The 14,316-nt window shown below is 34.6% G+C and overlaps 1 protein-coding gene across 4 annotated transcripts in view; it reads left to right on the top strand.

Moving 5' to 3' along the window:
* LOC106870549 (ataxin-10) overlaps window positions 1-14,316 on the top strand; it is a 60,757-nt gene that overhangs the window by 30,119 nt on the left and 16,322 nt on the right. For 2 of the 4 annotated variants that reach the window (XM_014916673.2, XM_014916675.2), the window contains exons 8-9: window positions 223-406; window positions 4,480-4,651. In XM_014916673.2, the coding sequence (XP_014772159.1) occupies window positions 223-406; window positions 4,480-4,651 (356 nt within the window). The remainder of the gene's footprint in view (window positions 1-222; window positions 407-4,479; window positions 4,652-14,316) is intronic. The other 2 variants (XM_014916674.2, XM_052966408.1) reach the window with 1 other exon arrangement.

The raw sequence follows: 14,316 nt of genomic DNA, 5'->3' as shown, positions 1-14,316 counted from the left end.
GCTTATTTATTCACATTGTTTTGAATTAATCATGCATTATCTTGTAACTTTGTGATTTCAATGATGTGATGGTATATTTTTAGAATGACATTGTAAGGTAGGTGTGAGAGACTAGATCTGACAAGTTTGAATATGAAGCAGGTAGATTGTTTGGGTTGGATATAGCTATTTTAAATGCTAAAAGGTATATTTTATTCTCTCTAACCTGTTTTTTATCTTTAGGCTTTTGGTTTTGGATGTAATGGCAAACCAACTACAAAGACCATGTGAAGAAAACAAAGATTTTCAGGATTATTCTCCTCAGATCTGTGAATCTAATCTTTTGTATTTGGCTAAAGATTTTAAAGAAATGTCCAATATTCTGCTGTCTTTAGGGGATTCTGATACTGTTGATGGTAAAGAAATGGTAAATATGAATTCCTATATGCTTATTGCTCCCTGTAAAGCTAAGTCTAAATAGGCATGCATTTCTTACCTCAGTCAGTTAAAATTACTTATATTGTATATACAGATGTCCATTAGGAAACTGATCTATAATTTTATAGTTATGACTATTGTCTATATTTTACAAGTATAATACAACACGTTCTTATTTTATATCAATAAGTTTTTCTTAAAATGAGAGTTGAAATTAGAATTTAGTTGTAGACTTCTTCCAGAGGACAGATGTTATATCATATTAGAAATACAGTTTTAGGCTTATTTGGTGTGTAATTGAAAGTTGTTAAATGTGATACCGAAAAGTAAAAATTGCAAACAAATATGACTATAGAAAGATAAAAAAGAATATTTATGAATTTGCAAACTAATAAGTGAGAAATTTGAAGAAATAAAATGTCTGATGTTACAAAATAGAAATAATTCTATAGTTATAGAGTAAGGCTAATATTGAAAACATTCAGATACTTTTTGTTTATTTTATTTTATTTCTTTTTACATGTTGGATTGGGAGGAAGAGACTGTGTTCATGATTTTTGTAGGCCTTTCAGAATCAGTGTAATTGATGCCTTTACTGTTTCTCTTGAACATTTGCAAGTCAGCATATAAAATTCTAGAAGGTCAATGTTCTGCGAAGGATGGACTAAATATGATATGAAGGTCCTGGGATATTGGTTATAACAAAGATGATGAAAGGAGGAGAGATGAGGGGGCAGGAATTCCTGAGGGGAAGTGTATGAGGCCACTATAGAATGGTAGAAATGGCAGAGAGAAAATATAGTGCACTTTTAAGCCAGAGAGTGGAGCATGACTGAGTGATTTTATGCCAGTCACTCAGGTGTGTCATTTTTGGATGTGGTGCAGCAGCAACACCACTGTTTCAAACGTGAGAGTAATACTTCATTGTGGGCTTTGCATGAGTTTTATAGTATCAATAATTATTGGATGCTGAAGTAATATACCTGAAGGGAAGGGCCAATCATTAGGATGCTTGAACTGTAGTTAAATACTGCTCGTGACTAAGAGTGTGTTTTGTTGCTTTTGAATGAGACATGGTTGGCATATTCTTATTGGGGGTTATTATTGAAAAAATTAGATTATTGTAAATAGAGAAATCTCTAGAAACATTTCAAGAAAGTAGTATGAAGAAAGAAGTTTAACCTCACCAGTTTTACTTTAACAATAGAGAAATATAATTTTGTTTACTCTAGTTTAAAGCAGAATTATTTGTTCTATCATTTAGAAAAATTATGAGATTTAGATAATTATATATTCTATTCAAAACAGCAGTTGTTGTTATGAATGTCAGATTTTGTGTTATCATAGAGTTTAACTTAAAAAGATGTTGATTTTCAAAATATCATTTTACTCTGTAAAAGAAACCTAATATTTTAGATGCAAATTTAGCTGTTATGATGATGTGTTGGATAAAGGTTGTTAAAATCCCTTGTGCTAAGGAGTTTAACTGGAAATGTTTTATTTAAGTATATAGAATTGCTGAAATATGTTCAGGTAAATAAGAGTAGAATGAGATAAGATTTTAACACCTATTCCAATATGGAGCATCTGATTTTAATATGTTGATTGGCTGTAAATTATTTAAGGATATTACAGCCTTGAAATATGAGTGGAATGCTAAATCTAAGAGTATATTTTTACTTTAACACTTAATATTCATGAGAAATTTTATTTAGTAATGTAATAATAATAAATTTATTGTTTAACTTGGGAGCATTTACTATTGTAATTTATGCTAAAGTTGATTAATATATGGACAGGAGAAAAGGGAATATTAATATAAAGGTACTATAAATCTTGTGGACCACACATGAAGTTTGTTTACATTTTTTCATATTAGGAAAACAGGAAAAAATAATATCCAATTTTTATCATATATTAAGTTTTTATTTAATAACCTTTATTGAAAATCTTTCTCAAGGAGGGTACCAGCATACAGACCCTCTTGTAAAAATAATTTAAAATATGGTATATGTTTCTCTCTAATAATTTGCTGACAGAAAGCATTTAACAGTGTTTCTATATTTAAATATGGGTTTAATTTATGCAGATGAAGAGGAGGCTTAAATAGAAGTTTATATAATCTGGTGGTAAAGAACTATACTAAATAGTTTATTGCTGTATTTTATTACAGAATATATCTATAAATTTTAGCCAACACAGCATATAATAGACATATGTAAATGTCTTGTCTTTATATATATAAAGATGAGAATGTGTGTGTGTGTGTGTCTGTCTGTCTGTCTGTCAATCCCTAAAACTCAAGAACTACACAACTGATTTCATTCAAATTTTACACATACCTTACTTAGGGTCCATGCAGTGTCATGGGCCAAAAAAATTTTCAACTTCTTGCCTAATGCGAGCCCAGAGCAATCTCTTAACTTTTACACTATTTCAGTATTACGTGTCAAAAGTGAAATGATAACATCTCTTTATTGTAATGTGAGATACTTTCAGTTTAATACCTTCACTATTAATACCAAAACTATTAAAGTGAAACTTATTTTACATATATCTCACATATATATACATACATACATTATGTGTATATATGTATATATGTGTATATATGTATATATGTGTATATATGTATATATGTGTATATATGTATATATGTGTATATATGTATATATGTGTATATATGTGTATATGTGTATATATGTGTATATGTGTATATATACATATAAATATATGTATGCATGTATATATGTGTATATATATGTGTACATATGTATGTATATAGATGTATTTGTAAAATGTCATGATTAGAATTTTTGTTAGGGTGTGTAAAGAAGGAAAGAACCCTCATTAAAATTCTTAATCTCCAATTTTGATGAAATTCGAATCATAGGTATTCCAGTACATTAGAGAAAATATAAAAGAAAAGTCTAATTCTTCAATTCCATGTGACACAAGCAACGCCAGGTATCTCTGCTAGTATACAACAAATATCATTGTGGATAGAAAAGGGAGAAATCATCCATCTTAATCTTCTGTTGGAATTTCATCAGCAACTGAGTATTCCCTTTAACTGTCCATTGTAACGTTACTTATAAGTCATTTTTAACTAAAGGCTTAAGTAAATCTGATGGATTGATTCACATGTATAATGTATTCTTGGCAACTAGTTCATATTCTTGGCAACCAGTACTTTATATTTTCCCGTTGGTATTTCATTCATCAAAATTCAGTACCAATTCTAAGGTCAGAAATGACTTAGCACAAAACAGTATCTCTTAGAAAAGCTTATATTTTTTTATATTCAAGTTAATATATATAATTTCTTTTCTTAGAATGTCATTGCTGACTGTTAAGATTTCCTAAGATATAAAGTATAAGTTTATAACTTTATCAATACAACATCTCCAATAGTATTATAATATAATACTTAAGTGAGATAACTTTAAAATGAGGATAGCAATGAATACAGTGTTTTAGAATACATTATATACCAATTAAACTTGTCTTTTGTTTCTTTTAATGCTTTTATCTTTAATTATTATTTCTACATATTGCCTTACATGTTTTTATATATTCAAAAGACAAATTGAGCATTTTCCCATCTTATTTTAGCTTGCTTGCTTGCTTATGTTCTCGTTTAAACCCAATTACATTTTTTGATAAAGTTCCCTAAACTTTTTTGTTTATTGACTCCAAATATTTCCTATCATTTAAAATAAAATAAAGATGGTTTCAGAAGAATTTTCGATACAGCTATAAACAATATAACAACCCATCTCCCCTCTTTCCCTAAAAGTCTAAAGTATACTGAAAAAGAAAAAAAACCAAAACAAGCAATACAAACAGCTCAAAGCATGGTTACTATTCTTCATAACAGTGCAGCTTTCTTATAGCAATGCAGCTGTTTTTCTTTTTTCACTGTTTGGCAGCAAATTGCAATCTGGCAACACTTAGCTACTTGGCAGCTTGAAGATATTCTTCAGCTTTCTGGCTTTGTGAAGGATCATTTTATAGAAATTGTAGATTTACTCTCCGGTTCCTTTCTGTTTTTCCCTTTAGGAAGAGGTGTCATTTGTTTTCTGCCACGAAGTCTATGCCTGTCACAATTGTTCCTTTCAGCAACCTTTTGTACTCCTAAAAGAACTGGAAGTTCTTTGCTGGGCTACATGTCAACATATTGGTTACCGTGCTTTAACGCAGGATGATACTGGACTACTTTCATGTGCCATTAGTAAGTCATTTATTTTGTTTCTTTATATATGTTGTTTTGGACATTTGTGGAGCCTATTTGGTTTTTAAATACAGATGTTTAAATGGTGGACAATTAAACTTTGTTACATAGATTTATTTTTAACTAACAGTTTAGTTGATTAATTCAATCCTGAAATATTTCTGGTGTGCATTTTAATCACACTCGAGGGAAGAAAAACAGGATATGAAATCTGATCAGTATGGTAAGAAACTGTCTTCTAAGATGTTTTACTGCTTTGTCTATCATTGCAGCTCTAAACTTTGGAGTTTAACCCTTTAGCATTCAAATTACTCTGTCAAATGTAATATTTAGTCACATTGTTTTGAATTAATCCTGCATTATCTCGTCATTTTGAGATTTCAATGATGCAATTGTTTATTTTTAGAATTACATTGTTGGGTGGATATGAGAAGCCAGATCTGGCAAATTTAAATATAAAATTGGGAGAATATTTGGGTTGAATATAGCTGGTTTAAATGCTGAAGGTTTGATACAAACTTAGCACCATAACAAAGCTTATTTTTAGATTGATAACCATTTACAAAATTCAAAGTAGAAGTCAAGGAATAAGGGACAACCAGTTGGGTTACTTACTGTGTGTTTCTAGAGTAAATGTTGAAGATCTTGAATTCTTTGACCATATTTTGTGGCAAGTTGGTAAGTTTTCATGGTGGGTACTGTTTTCTTAAAAACTGTATTGATTGGAAAATGTTGGGTAAATAAGAAGAGATCACGAACGTGTGTGGTTGATTTGACTTTTAGCAGGTGTGGCTAAGAAGTTTGCTTCCCAACTACATGGTTTCAGGTTCAGTCCCATTGCATGGCATCATGGGCAAGTGTCTTCTACTATAGCCCTGGACTGACCAAAGCCTTGTAAATAAATTTAGTTGTTTGAAATTGAAAGAAGCCTGCTATTGTGTGTGTGTGCATGTATGTCTTAGTGTCTCCTTGTATGGACATTGTATTGTAAATGAGTGTCACCATCATATAAGTGGTGTCCTTCATTTCCAATCTTCCATGAAAACATTCAGCCATAAGCAAATATTACCCTACTTAGAAACAGGTGAAGGTTGATGACAAGAAGTGCATCTGGTCATAGAAAATTTACACCTCAACAGACTCTGTCCAACCCATGTGAGCATGGAAAGTGAATGCTAAAACGATGATGATGATAATGTTGCTACTGTAGAGCACAAATAAATAATTAAATACCAGATGGAAGTTTTAAACACTGTAGATTTTACTGTTATCATATATAAATGAATAAATAAAATCATATAATGTCCGTTTTCCATGCTGGCATGGGTTAGACAAAATATTATTTCATTGTTGCCAATGATATTTTGTCCAACCTGTGCTAATATGAAAAACAGACATTAAATAACATACGTGTGTGTGTGTATTTAGGGAAAATAAAGATATATTAAAATTCCTGTGTGTGTGTGTGTGTGTGTTTGGAGCCCTACGGTAGATGTTCCAAATGCACAGAGATGCTCGACCATAACAGATCCTCAAGGAACACTTTATTGTCTGTAACATGATACAATAAAGTGTTCCCCAATGGTCCATTGTGGTTGAGCATTAATATGCATTTGTAACATCTACCATAGATCTGCAAACAATTGTAATAGTGAAACACATACACACAGGAATTTTAATGTAAACTTGTCAGGTCTTGTCATATGTAGAGGCAGGTGCCATTGCAATGCTTTGCTAAATTCACCATTTGTTGGTATATTCCTGGGTCTTCCTGGGTGATCTGTTGAGCAGAGTCCCAGTCAGTCCCCATCTCCATGAGATACCTCCTCATCTGTTGTGACCATATGGCATGTGCTTGACCATCACAAGCCTTCAACCCAGCTGGATCCTCAGTGAAGAGAACATGATAAGCAGGGTCTAACTAGAAAAATCAAGCAACATGACCAAACAGTCTGAGCTGGCACTCCTGATTCATACAAGTAACAGGATGCATCCCAGTTTCAGCAAGGATAAATCAAGGACTAAATATTTACAAATTGAAAATTGTAAGAAGTACCAACTATCATCATTTAGTTCAAAACCAAAATACTAACAAAAACTGATTACCTTTGAATTTGTCAAGCTTCATAGTAGTTCACTGCTCACTCACTTTGTTTTAATTTGTGCACTTGTCCTTCTCTACATATGGTTGTTTGTTTATCCCAATTTATTGTAATTTTCATTTAATATCATGTTTAAGGAAACTTTTTAGTAGAAAACAAAATTTAAAAAATCAGACATTTTACAATTTTGCTGCATTAATGAGAATTTGTTAGTTAAGAAGTTTTCTTTGTAACCACATGGTTTTGAGTCCAGTCCCATTGTGTGGCACCTTGAGCTGAGCAAATTCTTGTGTACTGGGTGCCTTGTACGTGTCACTGGCACTGGTGCCATTCACACATCACCAGCCCTGGGTCATGACCACGATTTCATCTCAAGCGCAACAATTTGCCAGAAGTCCTGCTGACTTGTCATTGCCTCTGTGAGACTCCACATCCAAAAATTGCATTTCACCACCTCATAAAAATTATATTTGAAGTTGTAATCATAAAATGAAAGAAGTTGAATGATTAGTGTCTTTATTCACCATTTTCATCCTTTATTTGGCAATATGCCATGCTTCAGAAGATCCTGTGAAGCCAAGTGAAATTGTAGTTGTAGCCGATGCCAGTGTCGCGTAACTGGTACCCTTTGAACATTTAGCCTCATGGAAGCAATGATAAGTGACCAAGACCTTTTGGTAATATGCTGTGCTTGAGAAGACCCGTCAAGCTAAGTGAAATCATAGTTGTGGCCGATGCTGGTGTCACATAACTGGCACTCATGCCAGTGGCATGTAAAAAGCAGCCATTACACTCTTGGAGTGGTTGGCATTAGGAAGAGCATCCAGCTGTAGAAATCATGCCAATCAGATTGGAATCTGGTGTAGCCCTACAGCTTACCAGTTTCAGTCAAACCGTCTAACCCATGTCAGCATTGAAAGCAGATGCTAAATGATGATGATGATGATGATAATTTCATCATCATCATGATCCCTTAACTGATACAGCCAGTCATTGGAGTGCCACTCTAGATGCTTTCATAGTCAACTGTCATCACCAGTCTCTGTTCTGTCACGTGTATCAGGTTCACTGTGTTATGACCTGTCCAGTACTTGATGTCATACCAGGATTTTCTCTGCTTTCAACCTCTCAACTGTGCCTTGAAGAATGACTTTGGACATTGTAAAAGGAGGTGTTTGGGGAGAGATAATACCTTAGTTTTCCAGCAGCAACATTGTTATGGATGGATGGATACACTAGTTCCCACCTGTCTCTCACTTTTGGCTCTGAGACCATTCTCAGCTACACCCCAGTAACTGCTTCTGCTTGCAGGCTAAATTTAATGAGGGTCTGAATGCTTTGAGAGGAGATGGGCACCAACAAGCCTACTGAAATGCCATAATAGACCTTATTTCATTTTACTGATGGAAAAAGATAAAAGGCTATAAAAGGAAAAAAAAAAAAAGAAAAAAACACAAAAAAAAAAGAAAATAAAACAAATTGTACATTCATTCTGAGAGGCTTTCACTTTGCTTTATAGTATTTTAAATTATTTTCTTTCTCATCAATCAGTGTTATAATGAAATAATGTTAAACAAGATGTTAAGTGAAGACTGTCTGTAGTGTTTTCTTACATAATAGATTGAAGCTTTTCTTTGGAAATAACAGAATTTATAGAGTAGTGGATTAAAAACCCTTGCAGTATAATAATGGCCTGTTACATTGTGAGTTCTCATCCTGTTGAGATCAATTTGATTTTTTTTTAGATTGATTTCAATACTTGACTGATACTTATTTCCCTAACTAAATTTTGGAGGAAAAAGGGGATGGGGAAAGAGGCCCCCTCCTCAATTTGAGGTCATGTACCTCTGTTTGTTCATTTGTTTTGTGTCTGTATTTTCTTTATGCTGTTATAAGTTAGATGATATATATATATATTTGAAGCAATATTGCTGTCACCAAACCCTTATCTGTTTAAGTAAGGAATTTTCCCTTCTTTAACTTCAAAAGCACAGTGCTATAGGATGTAATGTGCACACTGTAATGTAAGCACTATCTCATGGAAAGAAGCAGGAATGACAGCTTTGTGTGCATGCACACACACATACACACGTGCGTGCACGATTGAGAGAGAGACTTTCAGAGAGTTTCTGTCTACCTGTTCCACTCAAAAGCCATTGATTAATCCAAAGTGACTTGCAGTTAGATTGAACCTGAGACCACTTGGTTGGAAATTAGACTTCTTAATCACCCAGCTATGCTGTGTCTATATATTAGAGGTGTTTACTTTGTTTTATTATGCTACTCTTGAAAATAGTGTTTATTGTTTTTAAATGACTAAATCCAATTTGTTGGAACAGCACTTTTGAGCATTTTACAGAATCTCCAAGTTTGAAAGGAGAAGAGGGAAGTATGACTCATGGATTGCTGTAGTCAGAATTAATATGTCATGCATGGAATCATCTTTTGGTCTTTTGTACCTGGAAAGTCTTGGTTTAGTCTTGTTGGCAGTGTCTTCTGTGACTGTTGAAATCCACTTGCGAGTGGCAGTCCTGGTTACAGTGACTATATTTGAAGACAGTTTTTGCCAGTTTTGTCCTCTTACTGTTTTTTTCATCAATAAACCTTAGCCTCTCCTTTTGTCATTTTAAACTCTTGTCTAGTTTCTGTCTCTAGTGGGCGCAATCACCAGCAATATCCTAATCTTCTAATGTTCATGGAAGGAGACTTCAAGTCTCTCTTGCAGATATCTTTGAGATGTAAATGGGGTTGCTGGAAGCCAATTCCCCAAACCCGTAGAATCAGCACATTGAGACATTATTTCCACACCAGAAACTGGCTTGAGTGCTTATAGCAGTGAACCCTATAAAAGGTGCCTAAGGGTCAGTTGGTGATGGTAAACCAGACAATGAGTTAAATCTGAGAAGAGTTCATCCAACAAGTTTCTGCACAGTTTCTATCTACTTAATTTCATTTTCAAGGCTGCAGTAGAAGATAGTTACTTGCACAATGTGCCAAGGAGTGGGATGGAAACCTAGAACCACACATTTTTGAAGCAAACCTCTTAACTACATGGTTGTACCAGTGACCATTCAGCTGTAACCATACTGGAGTCAGAGTTGGGGTAGGCATTGCCATGAGAAAACCACAACTGTTACTCACTTTCTTTGGAAGAAAATATATTTGTTCCTGTATAAATACTGTATGAATATTTGTGAACATTCAGTTGAGTCTAATGGTTTGTAGATTCTCTTCAGTTACTAGATAGCCTAATCCTAAGGTACCAATTGGTCCTTAAGTATGCTACTTGCATTTCTTTTCTCTTTCTTTTTTTTTTCTATTGTGTATGTGTGTGTGTGTTGGTAGTAAATTCTTCAATGTACTGCTTGAATGAAGGTAATAGCAATGGTTATTGCAGAAGTAATTGCTTTCCCTCTCAAATTATAGAGTAACTAGCACACATATATTTTTACAACTTACATGGGCGTACATATTTTTAGGTGACAAAATATGCATATTTACATGAGGTGTGTGTGTGTGTCTCTATGCACATGCACACAAACATAATTTTACACACACACACTCATATGCATGCTACATGCAAAGGGTCCATATGTAGACAGAGACACGTGGAGAGAGAATGTTAATGGGAGGGTAAATTATAACCAAAAGTTTAAAAAGAAAAAAAAATGAAATATATCTTTAAAATATGAAGTAAAAAAAGAAAGGGAGGAAAAATATACATAACTCCACTTGGTCTGCAGGTGAGTGAAAGTTCTTAATCATTTGTTAAACCTGTTCTATAGGACGTTAGAGCAAGTTGTGAATTTACAACATTGGTGCAGTGGTTGTGTATGTGTCTGTTGGCTTTGAGTACCACCCCTTATAATCATCATCAGTTGAAACAGAGCTAGTTGGCTGAAAAACAAACAAAGAATATATATAAAAAAAAAGATAACTGATCTGATGGGTGGCTGGATGTTTGAGTAGTTGCCATTGGAGCTTGGTTCTGTATCTCACACTTCTTATACTCTCTCTCTCTCTTTCTGTCTGTCTGCCCCCCCCCCCAGTCTATTGTCCACTGGAGCAACTTTCTTTGTATGTTTGACAGACACATAACTATAAGGGTATTGCTTTCAGTTGTAGAATTCCCTAAGAGAGGGCAGTGTTAGGTTTGTGGAGGTTGTGAATGGTTATTGGGCAATTGCTTGTTGGTTTTTGCGTTCAGATAAGATGGGAGGGTGGCTGGAGGGAACCAAGTCCTTCCCTACTCCCTGACACTTTATATATTTACTATTATTGTTGTGTGTTGTTTAGTTTGTGGAAGGGTATATAATTCACTAAACAGGAGTATGTGTAGGAGCAGGGGTAGGGTGGAGTGGGAGAGTAAATGGATGAGAAGAGAGGAGGCTGTGGGAGGAGGTGGGGGCTGAGAAAGTACTGAGGAAGGTTGAGTAGGAGGATGTTTGGGAAGAAGAGAGTGAAAGGCTTGAAAGATAATAGTTGAGAGAGAGAGAGAAAATAAGAAAGAGTGAGGAGATGAGGGGGAGAGAGAAAGAAGAGATGGAGATATAGCAAACGGGGAGAGACTAAAGAAGAAATGTGTATGTATGTGGAGGGTAAATAGAAAATAAGAAAGAGCTGGAGGATATGGGTGGAGATAAAGCAAGAAAGTACATGAAAAGGAGATAAGAGATGGAGAAAAGGATAGAGAATTAGTTGGTGGGCAGACCAGATATTTGTTCCCCTTGATGTGTGTGTGTGTGTGTTTGTATGTTTGGCTGAGTAGGGATTGAAGGAAGAAATGACCTGTGTGTGTATGGAGTACTGGTGGTGGGGGATAACATACTTACCAAGTCTGTTCACAAGAAAGTCATAAATCTTATAATTATAGAACACTTCAAGGGGCCATCTATTACAACATTCTCATCTACAAACTTTCAAAGTGCACATAGATAAATTAACGATAAAGGGTAAATGGAGTGAAATGTGGTGGTGGTGGTGAGAAGGTGGGGCAATCCAACAAGTGAAAGAACAACCAAAATAACCAGGTTTAAACAGAATGTGTAGTGAGTTGTGAAAATCTCAAATATTTGATAGAAAATGAGAGAAAAAAAAAAAGAAAAATGCTTTGAAAATGTTTGTAGTATATTGAATAAAGGTAGGAGTTTGGTGTGGAATATAAGGAAAGTCCATGAAGGAGACAGATTTTTTTGTCTTTTATACCTGTGAACTCTATATGATGATATCTGTCAAAACTGACTCAGATGTTTTTATTATAGCATTGAATCACTGTTCTATAACTTTGTTAAATTCAATTCTCACCCCTCAGAACAAAATCACTGTATCTCTTATTTCTATTTGAACATTTGTGCTACCAGATTGGGTTGGATAGGTCTGTAATACAGCAAATTGCTACAGGCCCTGATCCTGTGTCCTCTCCCCTAGCTTAGTGTCCTGAAAATTACCTGACTGTCTCTCTTCTCACATCTTCCTGTGCTGCAGACATTTTCCATTGTTAGGAGGGTAGTTTATCACTAAGCACTCATTCTTTAGTGCATTACATTTTAATACTACCCCCACCCTCCTGCTCTCCTGTATACATCAGCTGATGCTTTTAATGCCCAGTCACTTTCTCAAATCATGTGTTCTTTGTCTTGCAGATTAACATTACATAACTAACAGTTTTTTTATTCTCTTTCTTCTACTGATAAGGATCTCATGCATTTTATATGCATGTGCCACTCTACTATTCTATACTATACTAGGAAGGGCATCCAGCTTTAGAAACTCTGCCAAATTTAGATTGGAGCCTGGTGTTGCCATCCGGTTTCACCAGTCCTCAGTCAAATCGTCCAACCCATGCTAGCATGGAAAGCGGATGTTATACGATGATGATGATGATGACGATGAGATATATATATATATATATATATATATATATATAAAAATTCTCTGAGGTTTTAGGTTCTGTAATACTAATCAACATTTAGCTCTTTGCTATGTTGATTACTGTTCACTATTAGATTTTTGGACACTTGGTCATTTTTTTAGCTTGGGAACTTCCTCTGCAGCTTTTTGATTGGTACTATAGTATGAACCAAGCCATGACAATATGAATACCTCATGCTCTGTAATCTTACATTACTGCCTTATGGTAAAAAGGAAAAGAATTAAAGATAAAACCCTGTACACTAAATTCTTTACTGAATTTGTTACCAAACTTGGTTGTTCTTAATGCAACCTCAAATGCAACTTGGTTGGTTACATAATACAGAACATAATGAGCTAGAAGAAATACTGTTAGGCATTTTGTCTGACACACTAATGATTCTGCTAGCTTGTCACTTGTAGTAGTTGTAATAATGATAATAATCTTTTCTACTGGAGGCACAAGGTCTCAAACTTGTGGGGAGAGGACTAGTCGATTAAATTGACCCCAGTACTTGACTGGTACTTTTTTCATTGATCCTGAAGGGATGAAAGGCAAAGTTGACCCCAGCTGCATTTGGACTCAGAATGTAAAGATGGATAAAATGCCGCTAAGCATTTTGGCTAGTGTGCTAACGATTCTGCCAGCTTGCCACCTTAATAATAATAATAATAATAATAATAATAATCCTTTCTACTAAAAGCACAAGGCCTGAAACTAAGTGGGAGAGGACTAGTCAATTACATTGACCCTAATGTTTCACAGGTACTTAATTTTTCAACCCTGAAAGGATGAAAGGCAAAGTCAACCTCGGCGGAATGTGAACTCAGAACACGAAGACTGATGAAATGCCACTGAAAGCATTTCACCTGGCATTCTAATAATTCTGCCCGCTTGCCACCTTAATAATAATAATAATCCTTTCTACTATAGACACAGGGCTTGAAATTTTGGAGCAGGGGACTAGTTGATTACATCAACTGCAGTGTTTCACTGGTGCTTAATTTTTCAACCCTGAAAGGATGAAAGGCAAAGTTGACCTCTGCAAAATTTGAACTCAGAACATGATGACTGACACAATGCCCCTAAAAACATTTCACCTGACATGCTAACGATTCTACCAGCTTGCCACCTTAATAATAAGAACAACAACAACGACAATGGTTTCTGATTTAGGTATAAGGCCAGTAATTTTGAAGAAGTTGATTTGATTGACCTTGACAGGTACTTATTTTGACCTCAAAAGAATGAAAAATGACAAATAATCTTGGTCAGATTTGAATTTGGAACATAAAGAGCTGTAACAATTACTGCAGGACATTTTTTTCCTGACATGCCAGCGATTCTACCAGCTCAAAATGTACACACAAACACACATATGGACTACCAATATGAATTAACACACACACCAGTACAAATCAGCACACATATATGTACATACCAGTGCAAATCTACACATACACCATTACAAATCAATACACACGTGCTTGCTTCCCAATCACATGGTTCCGGGTTCAGTCCCATTGTGTAGCATCTTGGGCAAGTGTTTTCTACTATAGTCTCGGGCCAACCAAATCTTTGTGAGTGGATTTGGTTGACAGAAACAGAAAGAAGCCCATTGTATATATATATATATATATATATATATATAT

The sequence above is a fragment of the Octopus bimaculoides genome, chromosome 3, assembly GCF_001194135.2.
Source record: "Octopus bimaculoides isolate UCB-OBI-ISO-001 chromosome 3, ASM119413v2, whole genome shotgun sequence".
NCBI classification, from domain to species: Eukaryota; Metazoa; Mollusca; class Cephalopoda; order Octopoda; family Octopodidae; genus Octopus; species Octopus bimaculoides.
The sequence above is the reverse complement of the archived record's forward strand: the minus strand, read 5'-3'. Positions and strand labels throughout refer to the sequence as shown.